This window comes from Podarcis muralis, chromosome 6 (genome assembly GCF_964188315.1).
Source record: "Podarcis muralis chromosome 6, rPodMur119.hap1.1, whole genome shotgun sequence".
Classification (NCBI taxonomy): domain Eukaryota; kingdom Metazoa; phylum Chordata; class Lepidosauria; order Squamata; family Lacertidae; genus Podarcis; species Podarcis muralis.
In genome coordinates, this window is record NC_135660.1 from 75,789,648 (window position 1) to 75,810,470 (window position 20,823).

Here is a 20,823-nt window from a genome sequence, read left to right on the forward strand (position 1 = left end):
CTGCCAACCTAGCAGTTCGAAAGCACCCCCGGGTGCAAGTAGATAAATAGGGACCGCTTACTGGCGGGAAGGTAAACGGCGTTTCCGTGTGCTGCGCTGGCTCGCCAGATGCAGCTTTGTCACGCTGGCCACGTGACCCGGAAGTGTCTCCGGACAGCGCTGGCCCCTGGCCTCTTAAGTGAGATGGGCGCACAACCCTAGAGTCGGACACGACTGGCCCGTACGGGCAGGGGTACCTTTACCTTTACTTTTTTGCATTTCTAGAGGCATCTATTTGGGCTAAATGGAATTTGATCTGATCCAGTTACATTCTTAGGAGTTTGCTTCACTGCATGATGAGATACTGTTGGCTACAGCATGCATTGAACTAACTCTCCCCCCAGTAGGAGCACAGGCTGAAAATAGGTATAATACTGACACTGCAAAAAGAGTGCAGCAGTTAGGGAGGGATGTCCTTTTAGTGTTGAATGCCACAGTGGACCCTGCACTCCATGGAAAATTCCTCTTGCCCTTTAACCTCTGCTCTTTCAGTCACTGATCAGATAGATAATATTTATTACGGCCATAGGCCCATACAGGTAAAAACAACACATAAGTGGCAGCTTGTGCCGTGGGGAAAAGAAAAAAAAACAGTCGCTAAAACACCACTATAACAATAAAATACTATAAGATGGGATGGCATACTACGCCTTAATTAGCTTGTAGCGCTCCTTGGCGTCGCTTTTGGGAGAGGACAGCGACCAGGAACCTAGCCACTTTCAGGGTCGTGTGGGAATCCTTATCCTGCAAGATTTGGGCAAGGTGGAATTTTGGTGGGGTACCCTCTAGTTTCTGTATGATTGATCCCAACAAATTTGCCCGTGGCACATTGAACAGGGGGCAAGTGAACATAATGTGCTGGAGCGACTCCGGCGTCACCTTATCACATTCGCACGTAGCGGGGACTTGGCCCTTTGAGAATCTATGTCTCAGGACATTGGAGGGGAAAACGTTGAACCTCGCTTTGGTGAAGGCCAGTCTATGGGCAACAGTCGAAAGGGAGGAGAGGTATGATGGAACGCAATAAGTTAAAGTGATACCAATGTTCTGGGGCGAACAAACACCTCCCCCCAGCGTGTAATTTTGCTGCAAGTCGATGTCATCCAGTCTTTGACGGATCAGTCTTTGAGCAGTGATTTGGTCTAGTTTTAGGGAATCTGAGGGAGAGATTCCATAGCTCAGGAGTTTGGCCTGAATTTTACTAGTCCAAAGGCTGGAGAATTCATCTCGCCATAAGCATTGGGCAAGGTAATGGTTTGGTAATCTATGCCACAATGATAACCAGTAATTGAAGACTTGCTTCCACAGGCAAGTTTCTAAGGATGCGATCTTCAATTCTAGTCGCATGGCTGCGTTGCTTACGCATAGGGGGAGCATTAGGAGCCGACGTAGGAATTGGCTTTGCAGAGTCTCAAGGGGAGCAAGATCTGTCATCACGGCCCAGAGCGGGGCAGCATAAGCAAGCACTGCAACCACTTTTGCCTTGAACACCTTTAGGGCCGAAGGGACATGCAAAGCTCCGTCCGAAAAGAAAAATCGGAGGAGCGCATATAACAGGGTTTTGGCCTTGTTAAGTAGGTGTTGAATTTGAGCTTTCCATCCCAAGTTGTATTGAAAAATAACTCCTAGATATTGAAATTTTAGGACTTGCTCTATTTTTGCTCCACCAAGCTTCCATTTGTATAATCTCCGGCTTCTGGAGAAAATCAGAATCTTGGACTTAGCATGGTTGATGGTTAATTGGTTGAGTTGGCAATACGTGGCAAAGATCTTCAGAGCTCTGGTTAGTCCAACACGTGTATAAGATAGAATTACCGCGTCGTCCGCATATAAAAGGAGTGGGCAGCGGTAATTCGCTAGTCTAGGCGCGTGTGTACTTGGAGATGAGTTAACTAGGGATGCTCGCATGTCGCTGATGAAAAGGTTGAATAGGCAGGGAGCCAATATACATCCTTGGCGCACTCCCTTGTTTATTGGTATCGAATTTGTGAGGTCGCCCGCAGGAGTAAGTCTCACTCTGGCAAGGGTACCTTCGTGGAGCTGACTTATGAGCCATAAGAGTCTTCTATCAATACCCTGTTTCGCAAGTTTCTCCCAAAGAATATTTCTAGGAACGCTGTCAAAGGCTGCCTTTAGATCTAAGAAGGCAGCACAGAGGTTGCCCCGGGGAGGGGAGGAGTACTTCCGTGCCAGATGATAAAGAATTATTGCATGATCTGTTGTAGAACGTTTAGTTCTGAACCCTGCTTGTTCGTGGCCAATCTGGTTAGTCTCATCTACCCATCGCAATAATTTAGTCAGCAAAAAGCTGGCATAGATTTTCCCTATGATCGAAAGGAGGCTGATGTTGCGATAGTTTTCCGGCTCCGTTGGAGAACCTTTTTTATGAATTGGTACTATAATGGCCTCCTTCCATATTTTGGGGATGAGACCGGAAGCGTTGATTGCATCGAAGGTTTTGGCCAAGATGCCAGCCCACCATTTTGGGTGTAGTTTGATGGCTTCAGCAGGGATCAGGTCGGGCCCAGGGGCTTTGCCCGGTTTCAGCTGAGCTATTAGCTTGGCTATTTCGTCAGGATCGGTGGGAGGCCAAATAGGTAGGTGGGTGAACAGATGCATCAGATGGTCGGAGGGAGCATCTGCCTGTGAGAAGCATTTCTTCAGGAACACTTCCCATGTCGGTGCAGAGATGACTGCCCTTGGGTATTTCCTCACCCTTCTGTTAATCAAAGACCAGAATTCCCTGGATCTGTGTGGTTTTGAAGCAGTAATCAAAGCCTGCCAACGATTATGTTGCCACTCACGCTTGGCAGTTTTCTGCGTGCGTTTGTAGACTTGCTTGGCTTGGGCATAACTAGCTGGCAGAGTAGATGCATCGGAGGTCTTATATACATTATATATAGCACGGAGGCGCTGTCTTGCTTGTTTGCACTGAGAATTATACCAGGGGGCACCGTGAGTATACTCGATTCGATTTAAATTTTTGGGTGGTAACCTAAAGAAGGATGTAAGATCAGTCGTATGATGGTGGAAGCGCTTCAACACTATGCTATGCTCGTCTGAGGCAGAGCCTATGTTGGAATGGGGCCCGAGGATTTCTTTTTGAAAGAATTCCTGGTACCTTTGAGCCTGGGTCTCCGACCATTTGATTCCTCTTACTTGGAGAGATTCGTTGGTTACCATCTGGGTCGCATGTCTATGAGCCTCCGGCTGCCAGTTCAGGGAGAGCTTAGCTACAAGGGGAAGATGATCACTAAATTGTACATTTTCGATCTTAAAAGTGGAAATACACTTAAGTAGATCCCTAGAGACCAACAGGTAATCGAGGACGCTGTTTGATTTAACGCTCAGGTGAGTGAAATCCCCTGGAATATCAGGGAGGCATGTGCCATTTAAGGGCACCAAATTCAAACGGATGGCCATTTGGTAGAGGAGTACCCCAGCCTCATTTGCTCTGTGGTCTTTAGAGGTTCTCCTCATGATATGTTCCAGGTCGTAATTATCAAGGTTTGGGGTAACCCACCATTTGGCTTTGGTCAGCGAGTCCCAGTTTGCTGCTGTGCGGGCATTAAAATCGCCACCTATAATGGCCGGGGTGTTAGGGAACTTAACATAGCATGAGAGCAAATGCTCTTCTAGCGAGCCCCATTTAGAGCCCAGTTCGAGGGAAGAACCCCCAGGTGGCAAGTAAACATTTGTAACTAGGAGCGAGATCTTATCCCCCGCAATCAGCCCGGTAAGGGCATAGGGAGGCAAGGCCTGTACTAGAGTAAATTTAGCATGTAGGTTGAGGGAGATGCCTATTATTAGGCCCCCTTTAGGGCGGCCTCCTTTCAGGGAGGGGCAGGCAGGGAGTTCTAGCAGCTCAAAGCCATTTAGGACAATTTTCTCTACTTCCCACGATTCTTGGAACAAGATGATATGAAACAGGTTAATAAACTCCAAGAATTCTGGCTCATGTTTTTTTCCCCTCCAGCCCGCGATGTTCCAGCTGAGGACTGATAGGGGGGAGTTCCTGTTGTGTTCAATTCGCTGTCAATTCGGGGAGAGAAGTGAGTCCTTTGGAGGCAGGGCAGACCCCACAAAAAAGTCAGTTATTTTACTTTGCATGGCAGGCACCTGCTGGAGGTGCCTAATCTTGAAGTTGGTAGTGAGGTGTTCAGACTGGGGCGACAGAACGGGTCTCCCGCTGGCTGGCCCAAGGGCGGACACTTCAGTGGGAGACTCCACAGGATTTGCTGAGACTGCCCCACCGCGAGGTCTAAAGGTCGTCGATGAAACCATTTGATTTATATGTCCGGCCGGGTCTTCAGTCCAATCCGGGTCATTTTTTGATGTAAGTGGAACACTCCCCTGACCTGATGCTAGCGAAGGTACTGGGGGTGCTTGACGTACAGGTACTGTTTGTATGTCGGGTCTATGCCGCTCAGGGGAATATGAGGATTCCAGTTCCGGCATTGATGGATTGGATGGTAAGGAATTGTTTTGGTGGAAAGGAATCTGAGTTACACTCTGAGTTACACTCTTCGGCGGGGGACTCTTGGGGGGCGAGTCAAAATTTATCAAGAGTTGGGATGAGAGGCCAACTTGTGAGGCAGAACCTGGGTCTGCCCAGCGTCGGTGGGATTTGCCCACAAGTGGGGGAGACATGGGTTTAGGAGCTGGACTGAGGTATGGAAGACTTCCTACTTCCTTAAAACACGACTCCGAAAAGCTGGCACGGTTATCCTGAGAAGTGGGCAGGACTTTTCCGTTCTTCTGGACATGTATGAGCTGATGATTAAGTACTTCTAGTCTATCAATTATTTCTTGTTGTTCCCTCGGTGGAAGGTCGCCAAAGGTGGCTAAAAGCTCTCTTTCCTCCGGTGGGGTCAGAGAATTACTTGCGCCAGTGGGTTCCTTTGGAGCTCGTGGGGACGTGGGGTAAGTCCAGTTTTGGTACGGATGGATATCCTCCGGAAAAGGAGGCTCAATGTCCCGAGGTGCTCCCGACCTCTCCGACAGGGTCCGCTCCGTGTCGTAACCGGCAAGTAGAAGGGGATGGATCATGCTATCCATAAAAACTCTTGTTGGGATGATATCATACCTAGCCAAGAGTGATTTCTGCCTGATGATAGCTGAAGGGATCCTTGGAGAGTAAAACGCAAGCATCACTTTCTGTTGCCTGAGGTGCTGGTTCAAAGGTAATACTGCAATGAGATCACATTGTGTGATTTCTATGTTTAGGAGATTGCTTAGATGCTTTTTGACCCCATCCAGAGTGAGCCACCTTGCTGACCCTACCCCGATATTTAGGCAGATTTTCTTAGGTTGCAAAGACAATGCTTGCTGTTTCAGTGCAGGATTTGGTTTATATTTAGGGATCACACTTCCTTTTTTGGTTGAGGGTAAGGTTCTCTGGCACTTCATTTCCCCCGTAGCTACAGTTGGTTTAGACTTTGACCAGAGGTTATCAATTTTCTGTTCAAGGTTACATAGCTGGGAGGATAGCACATCAATCTTCTTGAATATGCAATTAAGGGTTCTGACCACAAGGTGGAGATGTTCATGTTGTTCTTGTCTTGCGCAGTCCTCGGCTACAGCGTCCTGCACCACCCCCAGTGGGACACTCCCTCTTCCTCCGAGCTTGCCGTCCACAGTTTTAATCTGGGGTAAAAGTAATTCCTCTGGTGTTGACGTTGTTTCTGGTGACATTAGAGGGTGAAAACGGTTCTGAGTTTTCACCCTATAGCAGTGATCAGTGGGGACACTCCATTTGCCAGACACGGGGGGGTCGGTTTTTGATTGATCAGTCACTGATCAGATTCACATACAGAGTTTAGCTATAGGAACAACAAAATAATGTGGTGAGGATTTTCCGCATGTTCAAAACAGGGATGGAGGAGGAATTAAACAGATTTATACACTGAATCTGGCAGTTTCACTCTGACCGAGTCTTGTTTACATCGGACTGCCTATTTTACTGAGTGCCCTCTAATACCTCAGCAGCTCATTCATAGTCATCTACATTTCTGCAGCATAATTATGTAACTGTATTACAACATAGATGTTATTTCAGAGGTACACGCATTTCTGTATTTATCCGTTTACGTGCTGGTTACTTTAGGAAACCTGGGTTGTATATGCATAACATATGTGAGAGTTGTTTGGGATTCTTCTGCTCCAGTAGCTTGGGCTCAAAGAGGCAAGGTAGCTTGTGCGTTTGAGACAGACCTTGTGTCAGAAAATTTATTTCAGAGGCTCAGCTAGCTTTTATAGGGCAATGCACATCAACTGGAGCTACAGTTAGCAGCTCTTGACTGCTGCGAGTAATTTTTACTCCAGTCACTTTTCAAAAAGTTCACCCTGCACTTAAGACTAATGGCACTTAAGGCTTTTTTATAGCCACAAAGCATAAATACTACAACAATTTGCTATAAATATAAATATATATAGTGGGGGGAAACTTCAGCACATTTACATAAGCCATAAAATACTACCCTCCTAATGTCCTAAAATAACAAACAAAACATATTTATATGGGTGTTTTCAAAAGTAGAATAATTTATATGTGGGGGTATACTGTAAACCACCCTGCGAAGGGCGGTATAGAAATTTAATAAAGAATAATAAAATCATGTCTTGTTCACTCACAAGTATATAATTTGGCACAAACGGATTATTTTGGGTCAGCTTAAAAGACCAACATAGTGTTTTGTGTATCACTGCCCTAGAATACTACTTTTAAAGTGTGAGGGAGAAATAAAATAACAACAACTGAAAATGAGACTTTAACAAGCAGCTCGGAGTACAGAAATATACATGTTTTGTGCGCTGTGAAATCACGCTATGTCAACTCAAAGCGTATTGTCAGTAGCAGAACAAGTTCTGTAATGTACCCTTCAAGCAGTTATTTGCGAAAGGTTAGTCCACGGCCTACCCTTTTGTGCTGAGACTGAAAAGTAATGAATAGCCATCAGTACTGTGGGTTTTTTGTCAGACAGAAAAATACTTGACCAAGTACCTTGCTGAACAAAGGCCCCGTACACAATCCAAATGGCACTGTGAAGTGTGGAGGAAGCGGAGGCAGTGGACTGAGAAGAGTTCTGGGCTCTTACTGCTTGGATTCGGTTCAGCACAAAGATCAGGACGCCAACAACAGGGATGGCCGCAGCGATGCAAGCCCACACCGCAAAATCAAAGGGGGCAAAGAGAGAAAAGATGTTGATCTTCTCTTCTGGTTTCTTGATCAGGATTCCTACAGAATAATCCATATAGCGCTTGCTGAAGTCTACAACACTCTCCCGTTCCGGTGTGATAGTGATGGCGGAGATGGCCAAGTCAGCTCTCTGCAAAGGGAACAGAAACAATGGTCAGAGCCTTTCCTGGTCCAGTGGAACTATTTGCCATTCAGCAGCAAAGGAAAGGTGGGAAGGAGGGAGAAAAACTGCTAGGTTCTGCTCCAAAAAGGTTATGGCGGAAAGGGGAATAAACAAGTCCCACTCCACCAAAGACCAGGACTAGATGCAGCAATCCACTCTGGCTATTTGCAAAAAGGAAAAAAAAATTGCATATCTAGCCCTGCCGAGCTGCAGGATGAAGTGATTGGCATCAGGAAGCACCCCAGAGCTGGGAATAGATGAATTGGTGTCTAAATGGTGCTGTAAGGCTTTTTAAAGCAAGGTGGGGATGCCATCTGAGTTCCACTTCAGGCAACAAAACATATTGGACTGGCACTGGCCTCTGCATATTTTAAGTCATTCAGAATGAAGAAGGGCTGGTGACATTATCACTGGTGTGGACACAGATTCTGGTGGGGGAAGGATGTGATGCCCTGCTTAGCATAAGGGAAGCGAGTTAATTAATTTTGGGTGGAAATTCTCCTGTTTCCTTCTTAGGCTGCAGGTGATGGCATGAAGGTTTCAATGTTCTACCATGATAAAACAAAGAAAGAAAGAAACAGATTTTCTACCCATAGAAAACTAGAATACCACTGGGAGCCTTTCTCTCTTGCATGCTTCCTTTCTTTGTAGGGGAGAGGGCGTTGTGAAGAACATTCAGACTAAATGGTAAAGTCCGGGGGGGGGGGGAGGAATGCACGACATGATTTTGTTGCATATGCAAATCAACTATAATTGCAGGACCCTTATCCATTCAAATAAATTTCAGTACCCAAGGTCTGGGATTCAAAAGGCTGGGATGTGCTGAGTGGAACTGCGACTATTGACTGCTTCAAGTGAAACAGTAGGTCAGCCTATGTCATAACAAAGCTCCTTTGGAAAGTCCCCTCCTTGTCCACAACACCTTCCCATCTGCCACATATGTGGGGCTGCTCTTTGAAAAACACAATTCCAAAACCACTCTAGACGTGCAAAACATTTCACTGAACCATTATGAAGAAGAAAGCACAGGGTGCTGGTGATTGCTTGTTACTGCATACAACTCACTGTATGAACTATTCATCTTATGTGCTAAATTGTTTTTGTATGCACTGTACCCTACATCAATGCATGAATTGTGCTGCAACGATGAATAGAAATGAACAATTGGAAACAAGGTGGAGAAGTTTGCATTCCTAAAACGATTTTGCTGTGAAGAATAACATGCTGATGGTGTCCCTTTAAGACTTAGCAGGAAATGGACAGATCAAAAGAGGAGCCCCATAGTCCTGCCCAGGCATTCTGCCTGTGTGTGGGATTTGCATATGAGCTCTATACCAGCTCCCACTTCCACTTGTGGAAGGTGATGGACTAAAGCAGGGAGCTTCTCCAAGGCCTTCCATGACACAGCTTCTCCCTATACAACAGCCTTTCTCAATCTTGAGTTCCCAGATGTTGTTGGACTACAACTCCCATCATCCCTAGCTTGCAGGATCAGTGGTCAGGGATGATGGGAACTGTGGTCCAAAAACTGCAGGAGGCCCAAATTCGGGAAACCCTTGTCGAGAGTTGAGAAAGGCTGCTCTACAACTTGGAGGTGGAGCTTTGCATGCTCAGCCCTGCTCATGTGTAGCTTTTTTCACATGCGCAAAATAGCCTATCCTGAATAGCTCCCAAAGCAGATTGATTTTCTGAGGACTGAGTCTGTTATTTCAAAGCAACAAAGAAAGAACGAAGGTGACATGAACATCCAGGATAATAATAATAATAATAATAATAATAATAATAATAATAATAATAAAATTTCTACGCCGCCTATCTGGCTGGGTTTCCCCAGCCACTCCGGGCAGCTTTCAACAGAACATTAAAAACAGAATATAACTTCAAACATTAAAAGCTTCCCTAAACAGGGCTGCCTTCAGATGTCTCCTAATTCGGATAGTTGTTTATTTCCTTGACATATGATGGGAGAGTGTTCCACAGGGTGGGCGCCACTACCAAGATGCTTTGAAATAGATGAAGGATATTCCTGTACAGCATTATAGCCACAACAGTTTTTTGATGTTATGTTTTGCTTTCATTTGCATCTTAAAATTTCTCCGAGCAGATATGCTAGGTGACAAGCAATACAGTATAACGCAATAGAGCAAAAGTATTAGGAAATGGCCACACCATTGAATATAAATGCCTAAGATTTCATTCTATCGCTATGACAATGTTCAACCTCGGTCAGAAATGAAGTGATGTTTCCTACAAAATATATTCCAGCATCTGTGCTCCTAAGGATTAAATGGTGAAATCTGTTCCGCTTTGCTTTAAGCAGCGTTCACTTAATCCAAGTGAACACAAGTGCCCCCAAATCAGTTGCGACTCAATCACTTTGAGATGTGTTTTCCATTTTCTACATTTTAAAAGTCTCCCTCTCTCTCTTTTTAAGGCAAAACTATAACTTGCTCTTTGGGAAACCACTCAACTGTTCATTATAAAATAGCATTACTATAAAAAGCATGCATCTAGCCCACTTGGAAATCAAGGTGGAGTGGCTTTTAGTAAGAAAGCGATAGCAGAAAAGATGCCATAAAGCATGTAAGGGGAATTCATAGTCTGCTGTTGTGTGCATATAATGTACACCCCTATTTGTAAGTTCCATCCTTTAGCCATTTCTCAAAGTTATCTGTTTTAGAGTGGCCACTGGATTTCTCCTCTAAACAAAAATTCAAGTACAATTCCAAATTCCTCCTCAGGTGAAACATTTGCAGAATTTCAAGGGGAAACAAAAAATGTGTGTTGACAAATCTAGCAAAGTTTCACAGGGAGAGATTCCTAGGATTTCACTTATAGGCTAAACTGAAACAGGAAGTTTGTCTTTAGGTAAAATATCTGAGATATTCAAAATAAGTCAATATTGTTTCAATAAGGCTAATGAAATCTTCCAAGGATTTCTGGCACATCCCAAGTATGTACATTTTGATGTTAGAAAGGCAATATTCCAAATATTAGTCCTTTAATTGCAGTAATTATTACAGTGGCAATATTTTGAGACAGGCAAAGTGGCTCCATATAGTTGACATGTTGTTGTTGTTTAGTCATTTAGTCGTGTCCGACTCTTCGTGACCCCATGGACCAGAGCACGCCAGGCACTCCTGTCTTCCACTGCCTCCCGCAGTTTGGTCAGACTAATGTTTGTAGCTTCGAGAACACTGTCCAACCATCTCATCCTCTGTCGTTGACATGTTACATATCCTCAATTTAGGTCAAATTTAGGTTTACTCCCATTTACCGGGGAGTAAGTCTCATTAAGCAGGTATAAGGGATTAGGCAGGTATAGGATTGCCTTGTTGAGTTCATTCTCCAATTATTATTATTATTATTATTATTATTATTATTATTATTATTATTACAGTGGTACCTCTGGTTGTGAATGGGATCCGTTCCAGAGGCCCATTTGCAACATGAATAGAACGCAACCCGCAGCAGCACGTCTGCACACGCGCAGGTTGTGATTCACTATTTCTGCGCATGCGTGTGACATCAATTTGCGCATCTGAGTATGCACAAGCGGTGAAACCCGGAGGTAATCGTGAAGCAAACGTATCATGAAGTAAACGTAACATGAGGTATGACTGTATTATTATTACCGGTAATTGAATTTATATACCGCCCTATACCCGGAGGTCTCAAGGCAGTTCACAGAATATATCATCTTTCTGCCCTATATACCTTGTTAATTAGTTCTCCAATCATGCCATTCCATGAGCTGTTATGGAGCTGTTGCCCGTATCTGCCATCTGGAGATTGATATATCTCATACTTGAAGCCCAGATTCTTCGAAAGTGCATCCAGGACGTCAATGGAGAATCCTTTATAGCGCTTGGGCTGTCCAAGTATATTCTCAGCCACCATAACAAAAGGTTCTTCCTGAGAACAAAGCAAGGTTTAAGCTGATGCTTAAATGGAAATTTAAAGATGATTAATCAAAGATAGTCCAGCTCACGGTATCAATGGCACCCAGAATGGTGATGTTGCCAAGCCTCCAGCACTTTAGCTTCACATTTATTGGATTGACTTTCCAAGGGGGGCGGGGGCAGGGAAAGACTTCCAGGATAAAAGTGAGAAATCTGTTACTCGTTCTTCCATTATTCATAATTTTAAACCAACCCAAAAATAAATCTTAGAGTGGCTGGCCCCCCGAGGTACTTTGAGAGTTAATGAACTGCACTTTGGAAACCACAAGATGACAAGGGATCCTGTAGGGTGATGGTTTCAATATGACATAGTCTACACGCTCACTTGCCAGGGGGATGCCAGCCCAACTGATTTTACTGCCGTTGCTCTTGGCTATCTATGCAAAGTGCTGCTGACATCTTCTCGGGGGTAGAACAGCTCACCTCCTGGACAGACAGGAGATCTGATCATGACCCTTAACAGCTGGAGGGGAGAAAGCGAATAACAGATTGTGTGTGGGGGGGGTGTCCTAAAGATCTCACTGAAGCACTCTAAGTTGCTTTAATGCACTGTGATCTTAGAGAATAGCAAAAGCAAGGGGGGGGGAACAAAGAATTGAAGCTGCGAGGTGGAGGGGGCTTGCATACATCATATTGCAGACTAGAGTCTCTTTTCAACTTGGATTTGACATCACAAGCAAGCAACTGGCATGCCCATACACTTTTGATACAGAAAGAAAACAACATATTGAGGTCACAATGTTCAACGCAGCAAATAACTTCTAAGCTAGGTGCTGTTTTTGCAAGTACATTGTAGGTTTTTCTTTTTCCAGAGCTGCAGTAGGTTAGGAATCAGCCTTTCTCTATTTAGTTTATTTAGTTCAAAATCTGAGCCATAAGTCAGATAGCATCCTGCAACATTTTAGTGTGCGTGTGGAATCCCACACCTCTAAAAAAAACCTCATTATCATTGTCAACGGACATTTCTAAAGGAAGTTATAAAACAAAGCATGGAGACAACTCTAAGATGTTGCCACTAGGCAGGCAGCACCTTTGCTAAGGAAGCTTAAGCACTGTTGCTAAGTTACCAGGTGAAGGAATGTTGACCATCCCACCTTGGACTCCCAAAGCAATAGAAAAAGCAGAAGCCACATGGAGGGTCATGCTGCGGTAAGTTTGTTCAGGTAACTTCCTCGTGTCCATGTTATTTCATCCACTCCCCAAGCATACTGCCTGGTATCAAGGGGCTTACTGAAAAGAATGAAGGGGCCTACCCCTGCTTTAAATTATGGTAAGAGTGGAAACTTGGATGAGGGAGATAAGGATTTGGGTCTGCTGAGGGAGTTTAGAGTGTGGGGTGGGAGATTGGTTTGACCCCAGCCTAGAAGGTGTCGTGGTAGGGGCTTCCCCACACAAGCGGAAAAAAGGGGGAGGTAACTTGAGGTAAGGACGCGGGTGGCGCTGTGGGTAAAAGCCTCAGCGCCTAGGGCTTGCCGATCGAAAGGTCGGCGGTTCGAATCCCCGCAGCGGGGTGCGCTCCCGTTGCTCGGTCCCAGCGCCTGCCAACCTAGCAGTTCGAAAGCACCCCCGGGTGCAAGTAGATAAATAGGGACCGCTTACTGGCAGGAAGGTAAACGGCGTTTCCGTGTGCTGCGCTGGCTTGCCAGATGCAGCTTCGTCACGCTGGCCATGTGACCCGGAAGTGTCTGCGGACAGCGCTGGCCCCCGGCCTCTTGAGTGAGATGGGCGCACAACCCTAGAGTCTGTCAAGACTGGCCCGTACGGGCAGGGGTACCTTTACCTTTAACTTGAGGTAAACATGGGAGAGTTGTGTGGGGAGGCACTTGAGGGTTAACAGGAATCTCAACTCCTACTCTGCCCTACATGGGTGGACAGCTAGAGATGAACCTGGGGTGGAATGGAAAGGTTTTGTGATGTGGAGTCGGGCTAAGAGGAGAAGGATTTTTGAATCTCCAGTTCTCCCACCTTAAATAGAGAGAGGGAAACCCTGGGCAATGTAAAATTGAGGCAGGGAGAGCAAGCATGGCAAGCAAAGTGAGCAGGGGGGCACCCCCTACTAGTATATATTTATTAGCTCTAAGTGTTACATAAGTACCATACTGTACTGCAATGGAATATGGGAGACCACAAAGAATTATGAGCTAGATGGACCAGTGTTCTGACTGTTTCCTGTGTTCATCAATTGATTGTCAATGGCCTGCTCTTTATTCTATGCACCTTTTTTTTTTTTTTTTTTAGTATTTTAAATTGCAAATCAACTTGGGTGCCTTGGCAGAAAGGTGGTATAAAAAGGCAATACATAAGTAACATTTTGATACCTTGACACAACATTCATAAACTCTAGTTTCACATGGCCCTTGCAGTGGAGAATCTGCAAAAATGGAAATTCTCATGGCTGCTTTCCTGATTAGACAATACCATGCATAATGTGCTGCAGGTGACAAGAGAACTGAACAAAACCTTTAAAGTGTATGTGTGGGGGAAATAAAAGATGGGTTAAGGAAGGAAGGAAGGAGAGGGAGGGAGGGAGGGAGAGAGGGAGAGGGAGGGAGAGAGAGAGGGAGAGAGAGAGAGAGAGACTAGCAAGTAACATTTCTGAGCATTTTGCTTCCTCAACTCAAATATGGTCATACCAAGACAGTCACCACTTTCAGTGTTAATCCTTGCAAGTCACTGCCCAAGCGCCGTTCCTGCAGACTGCCGTTCAGCCCCTTCTCAGAGTCCCATGTTGCCAACTGCAAATGGAAATAACACAACAAATATGAAGAGGAAATAATACATTTGTAATCTTTGCATAAAATACTTCAAAGAGGAGTTAGACGAGAAAGATGCGTGAAAATACAGAAAAGGCTGAGAGAGCAGAAGAACGAAATGTTCTATTATCCAAACAATTTTATGATCATAATTACAGAGCTTTAAATGGGTTGCACAAGAACATTGGCCGCCTGTATTACAGTATTTCAAAACATTCGTTCCTATAGATCATTTTTGTACATCTTTAGACTACAGCAAATTGTTTGTCTCTTTATCAAAATGGTTGCCTAGGAGTTCTGCTCCCATAATTATGCACATTCATCTCCGGGCATTTTTGCATTTCTGGTTCTACTTGAATCAGTGTTGGTTTGAAGCATCTGAAACAGGTATCTGACACCACAAATCTGGACTGTAATGCATACTCTGTTTAATCATGCATGCTAAGACATTAATGGCAGTTCACCCAGTTCAGCAATGGGCGACATTTGTGGCCCGGTGCATGGCTTCCCCGTCCTCCTGCAGCCACACTGTCTTGCCAACCATTGCTCCATTCCCCTGGCTATGGTGGGGCCTTCTGGGTTCCCACCAAACCCAGATTCAAATTTTGATCTATGTGTAGTGGCCTGGGGGGGCAGGGCAACTGGAGCAGACTGAGTTGGAGCAGGCTTCACTCCGGTCTGCTCATGAAGAACAAAAGAGGGGCCGGAGCTGCCGCCAGCCGCGCAGTCAGCCCCAGAGCATTGAGGGACATCATCGGAGGAGAGGAACCAGAGAGAGGCTCATCGGCTTCTTGAGCAGAGTGGCGGCAAGGTGCGGGCTCCCTGAGCAGAGTTTTGGGATGGGTTGAGCCCTCTGAAAAGCTAAAGGCATTGGGTGGTAATAGCTGTCGAAGCACCATGGCGCAGTGGTAGCAAAGGCGCCATTAGGGATATGAACCACGTGGAACATTGTACCAACCTGATAAATTAAGCAAGCTGAATTATTGCAAAACTTAAAACTATAGTCGCACAGAACAACATCATAAAGAAAAGTCCATCAAACCTAATGGCCTGCCGCAGTAAATGGCACACATGTTTCAAAGATAACAAAGGCGGAAACTCCTCCCACTTTGAGAAAAAGCCACAGACTTGGTCAGATCCTTGTCTTAATGTGATGAGAGGAGAGTCACTGTTCCGTGATCTCAGATGTAGATATAAGCTTATTACCAAAGTCTGGAAGTAACTTTTTTTCTTCATTTTTAACAGTACACAAATTCTGGATCCTATGATCACCTTCAGGGCCGGCCCACACATGAGGCAAGGTGAGGCAGTCGCCTCAGGGCAGTGGGCTCCAGAAAGCTTGGTGGGACAGCAGATCCAGTCTCCATGCCACTTGCCATCGCCACCTTCTCCACCATGTGCCTAGGTGGCAGTTTGTGTGTGCATGCAGCAGTGAGCACATGCCAAAAAGATGTACAGTGGGTGTTCTTTGGCATGCAGGCATGTAGCAGAGGTGGGAGTGGCATTTTGTGTTTTGCCTCTAGCAGAAAAATGTCCTGGGCCAGCCCTGATCACCCTTAAGCACTTATGACTTACAAAACTTAAAACTGCATTCTGTAGCAGTCATTAGGGGTATGCATGTGGTTTCTGTAAAATCAGTCAATTTCCTTTCCAGCACGTTCACTAAAATAAAAATGAAGCAAACAAACCTCAGCATCCGCATTGTCTCACATTGGCTGCCGTAATGCTGGGACACAAAACAACACAGCAAGTGAAGCCAGAGGGGATAGGAAAAACAAGAACCCTGATGCCTGATGTCCCTGCTGGCCAGTTGGCATTGCAAACACATCAGGCAGCACTGTGACACTTCGTGACAAAACCCTGCCACTGGGTTTTGTTCAAGGGTGCCACAACTTGGCAATCATATTCAGGGGCACTGAGAAGAGGACGCAGTGAAAGCTATTAATATAAGGGAAGGTTGCTTTAAGATCCTGTCTGCCACTGATTCTGGGCATAAAGTGCCTGGCAGATTGTTCCTTCCAGCATTTGTTTCCCAAATCACATCACATCCCAACTCCACTCATTCTGACAATATGGCACATCTGTGGATGGTCCAGGGAGGCCATCGTCATCTTGTGTGATGTTGGCCACCTGGTGCCACCCACCTTTGACTACGCTGGACCTTCCATTCCTTGGTCGCTAGGCCAATCCAAGTAGGGGTATATTTAAGAGAGCAGCCAAGTGGAGCTCTCCCTGTTTGCTCAATGTTGCAGGATTTTCCACCCACTCACCCAGACTATTAAAGGTCCACCCAGTGGGGAGCTGGAAATTTGGCATGTGCACCTTACTATGGTTTACTTGGTATCTGGGAACAGTGAGGATTTTTTCCCTGCAAGCAAATTGGCCGGCTTGCAGGTTTTTGCCTACCTCATAGCGGATAAGGCATTGGGCTGGATCCTTAGTTGTGGGGATACCCCATTAGAGGGGTTCAGGAGGAGTGAATCTGTCTGGGATTCCACAGAGGGACCAATGGGCCAATATACCTCTCCCAATGGTGGCCTATGCAGGGTCATTGCACCCAATCCATGTCAGAGGTGGCTCCCCAGCACAGAGTCAACCTCACTGGGTTCCTATTAGGTAGCAGGCGAGCTGCCTGATGCTGGATACATGTGCAATGCCTTAGCCAAACCTACTCTTTCCTGTAATCAATAAAGCTATGGCCTAATTCAGCCCAATACCAGTCTCCTGTGTACATTCTTTCAACCCTCTCTGCACCAGCCACTGACGTTATGTCCCTGTGGTGGCAATTTCTCTCTCTCTCTAATGTATATATTTAATTCCAATAACGAATCGCTTCCCATGTCAGTGATAACAAGAATTACGGAATTTCATATACAAAAAGAGTTATAACGATTAAAAACACTTTCATGGGTAAAAAAAAATTGAAATCCCATACAGATACAGCATGGGATAAAAATCTCCACTTAAAAAGACTCCTGGAAGGTCTTCAATAGGTGCTGAAAAGACAACAGGAACAGCCTTACCTGTGACTCTTCCTTAGTTTTAGATATGAAATACTAATGTGGTGGAGTACAGAAGAAAGTAAGAGCTGCTGTTTCCCAAAGACTTCTGACTGCCTCAGAGAGAAATGAGGGGTCATTGTGCTTCTGCCAGCTTCAGTGAGGCAGAGAGAGACCAATGCGCCTGATTGCTGATGCTGCCTTCTTAGAACAAAGCTGGCCACTGTTACCTAATGATGACCATTAATGATGACACTGTCTACCTGAAGGAGACAAGTTGTGCATTGTGAGCTAATGATGATGAGACCTACTTGAAGGAGAAGGACTGGCCATTGTGACCTAATGATGACCCTGCCTATTTAAAGGAGATGGATTGACCATTGTGATCTAATGGTGGGGGGTTGGAAGAGCCCAATTATGGTCAGCCAAGACCCCAACAACTAGAAATGTGTTATCAGGGAATACAAAGCCCTATTTCTCAACACATTTTCTTCCCTTGAACCTCCCTGATTAACATCTTGGTACTTTAAGAAGAGTCTGCTGGAACAGCAGTTGAGTCCAGCATCCTGTTCGGACAATGGCCAATAAGCTGCCTGTGGAAAGCCAGCAAACAGGATCTAAGCACAGGAGCATTCTCAGCTCCCGCAATTTCCATTATTTGGTATTAGAAGCCACAGAGACAGAGCTAGCCACCAGTGCAGAAAGTATCCATAAAATTTAGAAGCAATCTTCACATTACTGAAAACTATTGATGTCTCTTTTATACTGATGAGCTCGGCTAGGTTTTAGTAATCTAGGGCTGGTTGCTAGTTTCGTCAGTTGTTGATTCCTTGTGTTTTACCTCTGAGTATTTTTTTTAATGGTTTTCTGTGTTTTATTGGAATGGTTTACATATCATCGTTTGCCACGTTGTGAGACATTTTCTGAAATACAGGATGTAAATTTATTTTTTTAAAGGAATATTAAGAATCTGTTGTGTGCAAGAATTATGGCAGGAATGCTTTGACAGAGTATGATCAAATGATAAAAATTCAAGCTACAGAAAAGGAGATTTCAGCTAAACATAAGAAAGGACTTACTGACAGAGAGCTGTTTCACAGCAGAAGGGACTTTCTAGGAAGGTGGTGGGCTCTCTTGCCTAGAGGCTTTTAGGCAAAGCTGGATGGCCATCTGTCATGGATGCTTTATATATGATTCCTGCATTGCAAGGGGCTGGACTAGAAGACCCTTGGGGTCCCTTCCAACTCTACAATTCTATGATTGTATGAATACAAATCTAACCAGTGGGAGGGTCAGTTCGGTCAAACTGTGCAGGGTCGGTTCATAAGGGTAGAGGCGGTCCTTGAGGTATTGCGGTCAGGAGTCATCTAACACACAAAATCTTTTGATCTTATTAAATTTAATAATGACTAAGTCTCATTGAAATCAATAAAAAGGTAGTTGTTACTTACTTTGGATGGCTTGGGACCTTTCTCTTTAAGGCTAAGTATTTGTTAAAGGTAAAGGTAAAGGGACCTTTAGGTCCAGTCATGACCGACTCTGGGGTTGCGTGCTCATCTCACTCTATAGGCCAAGGGAGCCGGCGTACAGCTTCCAGGTCATGTGGCCAGCATAACTAAGCCGCTTCTGGCGAACCAGAGCAGTGCACGGAAATGCCGTTTACCTTCCTGCCGGAGTGGTACCTATTTATCTACTTGCACTTTTGGGCGTGCTTTCAAACTGCTAGGTTGGCAGGAGCTGGGACCGAGCAACGGGAGCTCACCCCATTGCGGGGATTCGAACCGCCGACCTTCTGATCAGCAAGTCCTAGGCTCTGTGGTTTAACCCACAGTGCCACCCGCGTCCCTTCAAGTATTTGTTACCTTTGAAGAAATCTGAATAAATTCAGCACCAAGGCCAGGGAATTCTGGAAATCAGCCAGCATAAGTAAGATTTTCTATTATGTTTGACTCAAAAAAAGAAAAAGAAAAAGAGCTACAATTTGCTTCTTGCATATTAAACAGTCCAAAGAGGAGGAGAATTTCTCTAAGGCATGCTTATAGTTTCCTTTTATTTCATACCAGCCAGCACATAAAAATCTTTTTTGTATGCAAGGGTAAAATTCTACACTGCATTCAAAAACAATAATGATGCAGATAAGGTTAATAACAGGACATGAAGAAAGCCTTTTACCAAAAAGACTCCCCCCCCCCCCGATTCTCTAGGCCCCTAACCATCCCATTTGTTCACAAATGTGTCGATTCTGAGTTGCACTTGTTCTGGGAGGCAGGAATGCATTCTGTAGGATCGATGAATTTATGGATACAGACACCCGTTTTTGACAGCTGACCTGTCAAGATCAGTGCCTGAAAAACTAACTTCCAGCATGGTTAAACCAAATGAGTCCTGCTGCTGTTTGATAAGACTTGTACAATCCTCATTCCTTTCAGAAATTAGCTATACCTTCTTCCAGGACTCTCAGAGCCAGAGGTTACACAACAGTCATCAACTGATGCGAGAGATAACAGCTTCTAAATCTGTAGAAATTTATATATAAAATAAAGCAAGAGATAACAGCTCCTAAATCTGATGATGACAAACAACTGCTCACAGGGATCAGCCAGTTATAGAACAAATCTGTTGGTCCCCAGAAAATATATCTGCCAAGGCAATCCAGTTTATTTCATTTATTTTTAAATTCTTGATTTACGGAATTGTGAAGTTGGCTCCCTCAGATCCCATAGCCCAATATTTTATTTTATTTTATTTGTTAAGTCACTTAATAAACAGCAGTTTCAATAGCTAAATAATTCACCAGGTGAGTTAAATGAGAAAACGGCATGTACATAACCAGAGGAATTGACCCATGCACAAAGAGGGACAGAGTCAATGCTTTAGGACAAATAATATCAGAGTTTTGATATAAGAAAATCAGAATGACAAGAACTGTGGATAGCCTTGGCATAAGGATATTTTCAGGAAGTTTAAGGCAGTAGTCTCATTTTGTAATTTTTGAATGGTACATGGAATTTTCTTTGGGGAAGGTAAACCGGAATATTTAAAGGTGTCATTTATTGTACAATCCATTTTACATCATTCACATTCAGAAAGTCACCAATTAGATTAGTCAGGATTAAGCAACGCACTCATTAAATAAACTTTCATGCTTTCTTCCAATCTCTTGACTAATGAGCAGAAGAAAATGGTTGTGCTTCTGGTTATACCAAAACAAGCTATTGGAGAATTTCCTGCAACTTCCCCTTGGTCTAATCACAGGTGAAATATTAACTTAAACTAGACAGAAAGAATCCTGCTTACATATGCAATTCTTATATTTGTGTTGTACTGTTTACTGTGGCAGATTGTTTCAATGGATTTTCTTTTAAACTTTCATTGGGTATTGATTTCATTTTGTAACATATTTGTGTTAAATATGTTGTCTGCTCTTTTAACATCCATAGTGAGGTAATCCTTGTAACTGGAATGTCAATATTCCGAGGATAAACATAATCTGTATCCATATTGTAGGGGAAAGTATTGGATTAGCTCTGTTGCCAGTTTAGTGTGCAGCTTCAGCTATCAAATATGCATATAGGTTCAATTAGGGGAGAAATAACTATATAGGCAGTTATATTTTACTTCCTGTCTCGCTACTGACCAAGCCACCTATGTCTGCATCTGGAAAGAATTTTAAGGCTGAGTGGGGGAGGCAATAGCAGACATCCAAATG

General features: G+C 44.5%; 1 protein-coding gene across 6 annotated transcripts in view; it reads right to left on the bottom strand.

Annotated features, from left to right (window-relative positions):
* The window catches only part of GRID1 (glutamate ionotropic receptor delta type subunit 1), a 713,795-nt gene that overhangs the window by 72,231 nt on the left and 620,741 nt on the right, over positions 1–20,823 (bottom strand). For 5 of the 6 annotated variants that reach the window (XM_028729284.2, XM_028729283.2, XM_028729289.2 and 2 more), the window contains exons 9-11: positions 13,996–14,097; positions 11,118–11,315; positions 7,043–7,367 (exon numbers count right to left, since the gene is read on the bottom strand). In XM_028729284.2, the coding sequence (XP_028585117.2) occupies positions 7,043–7,367; positions 11,118–11,315; positions 13,996–14,097 (625 nt within the window). The remainder of the gene's footprint in view (positions 1–7,042; positions 7,368–11,117; positions 11,316–13,995; positions 14,098–20,823) is intronic. The other variant, XM_028729285.2, reaches the window with a different exon arrangement.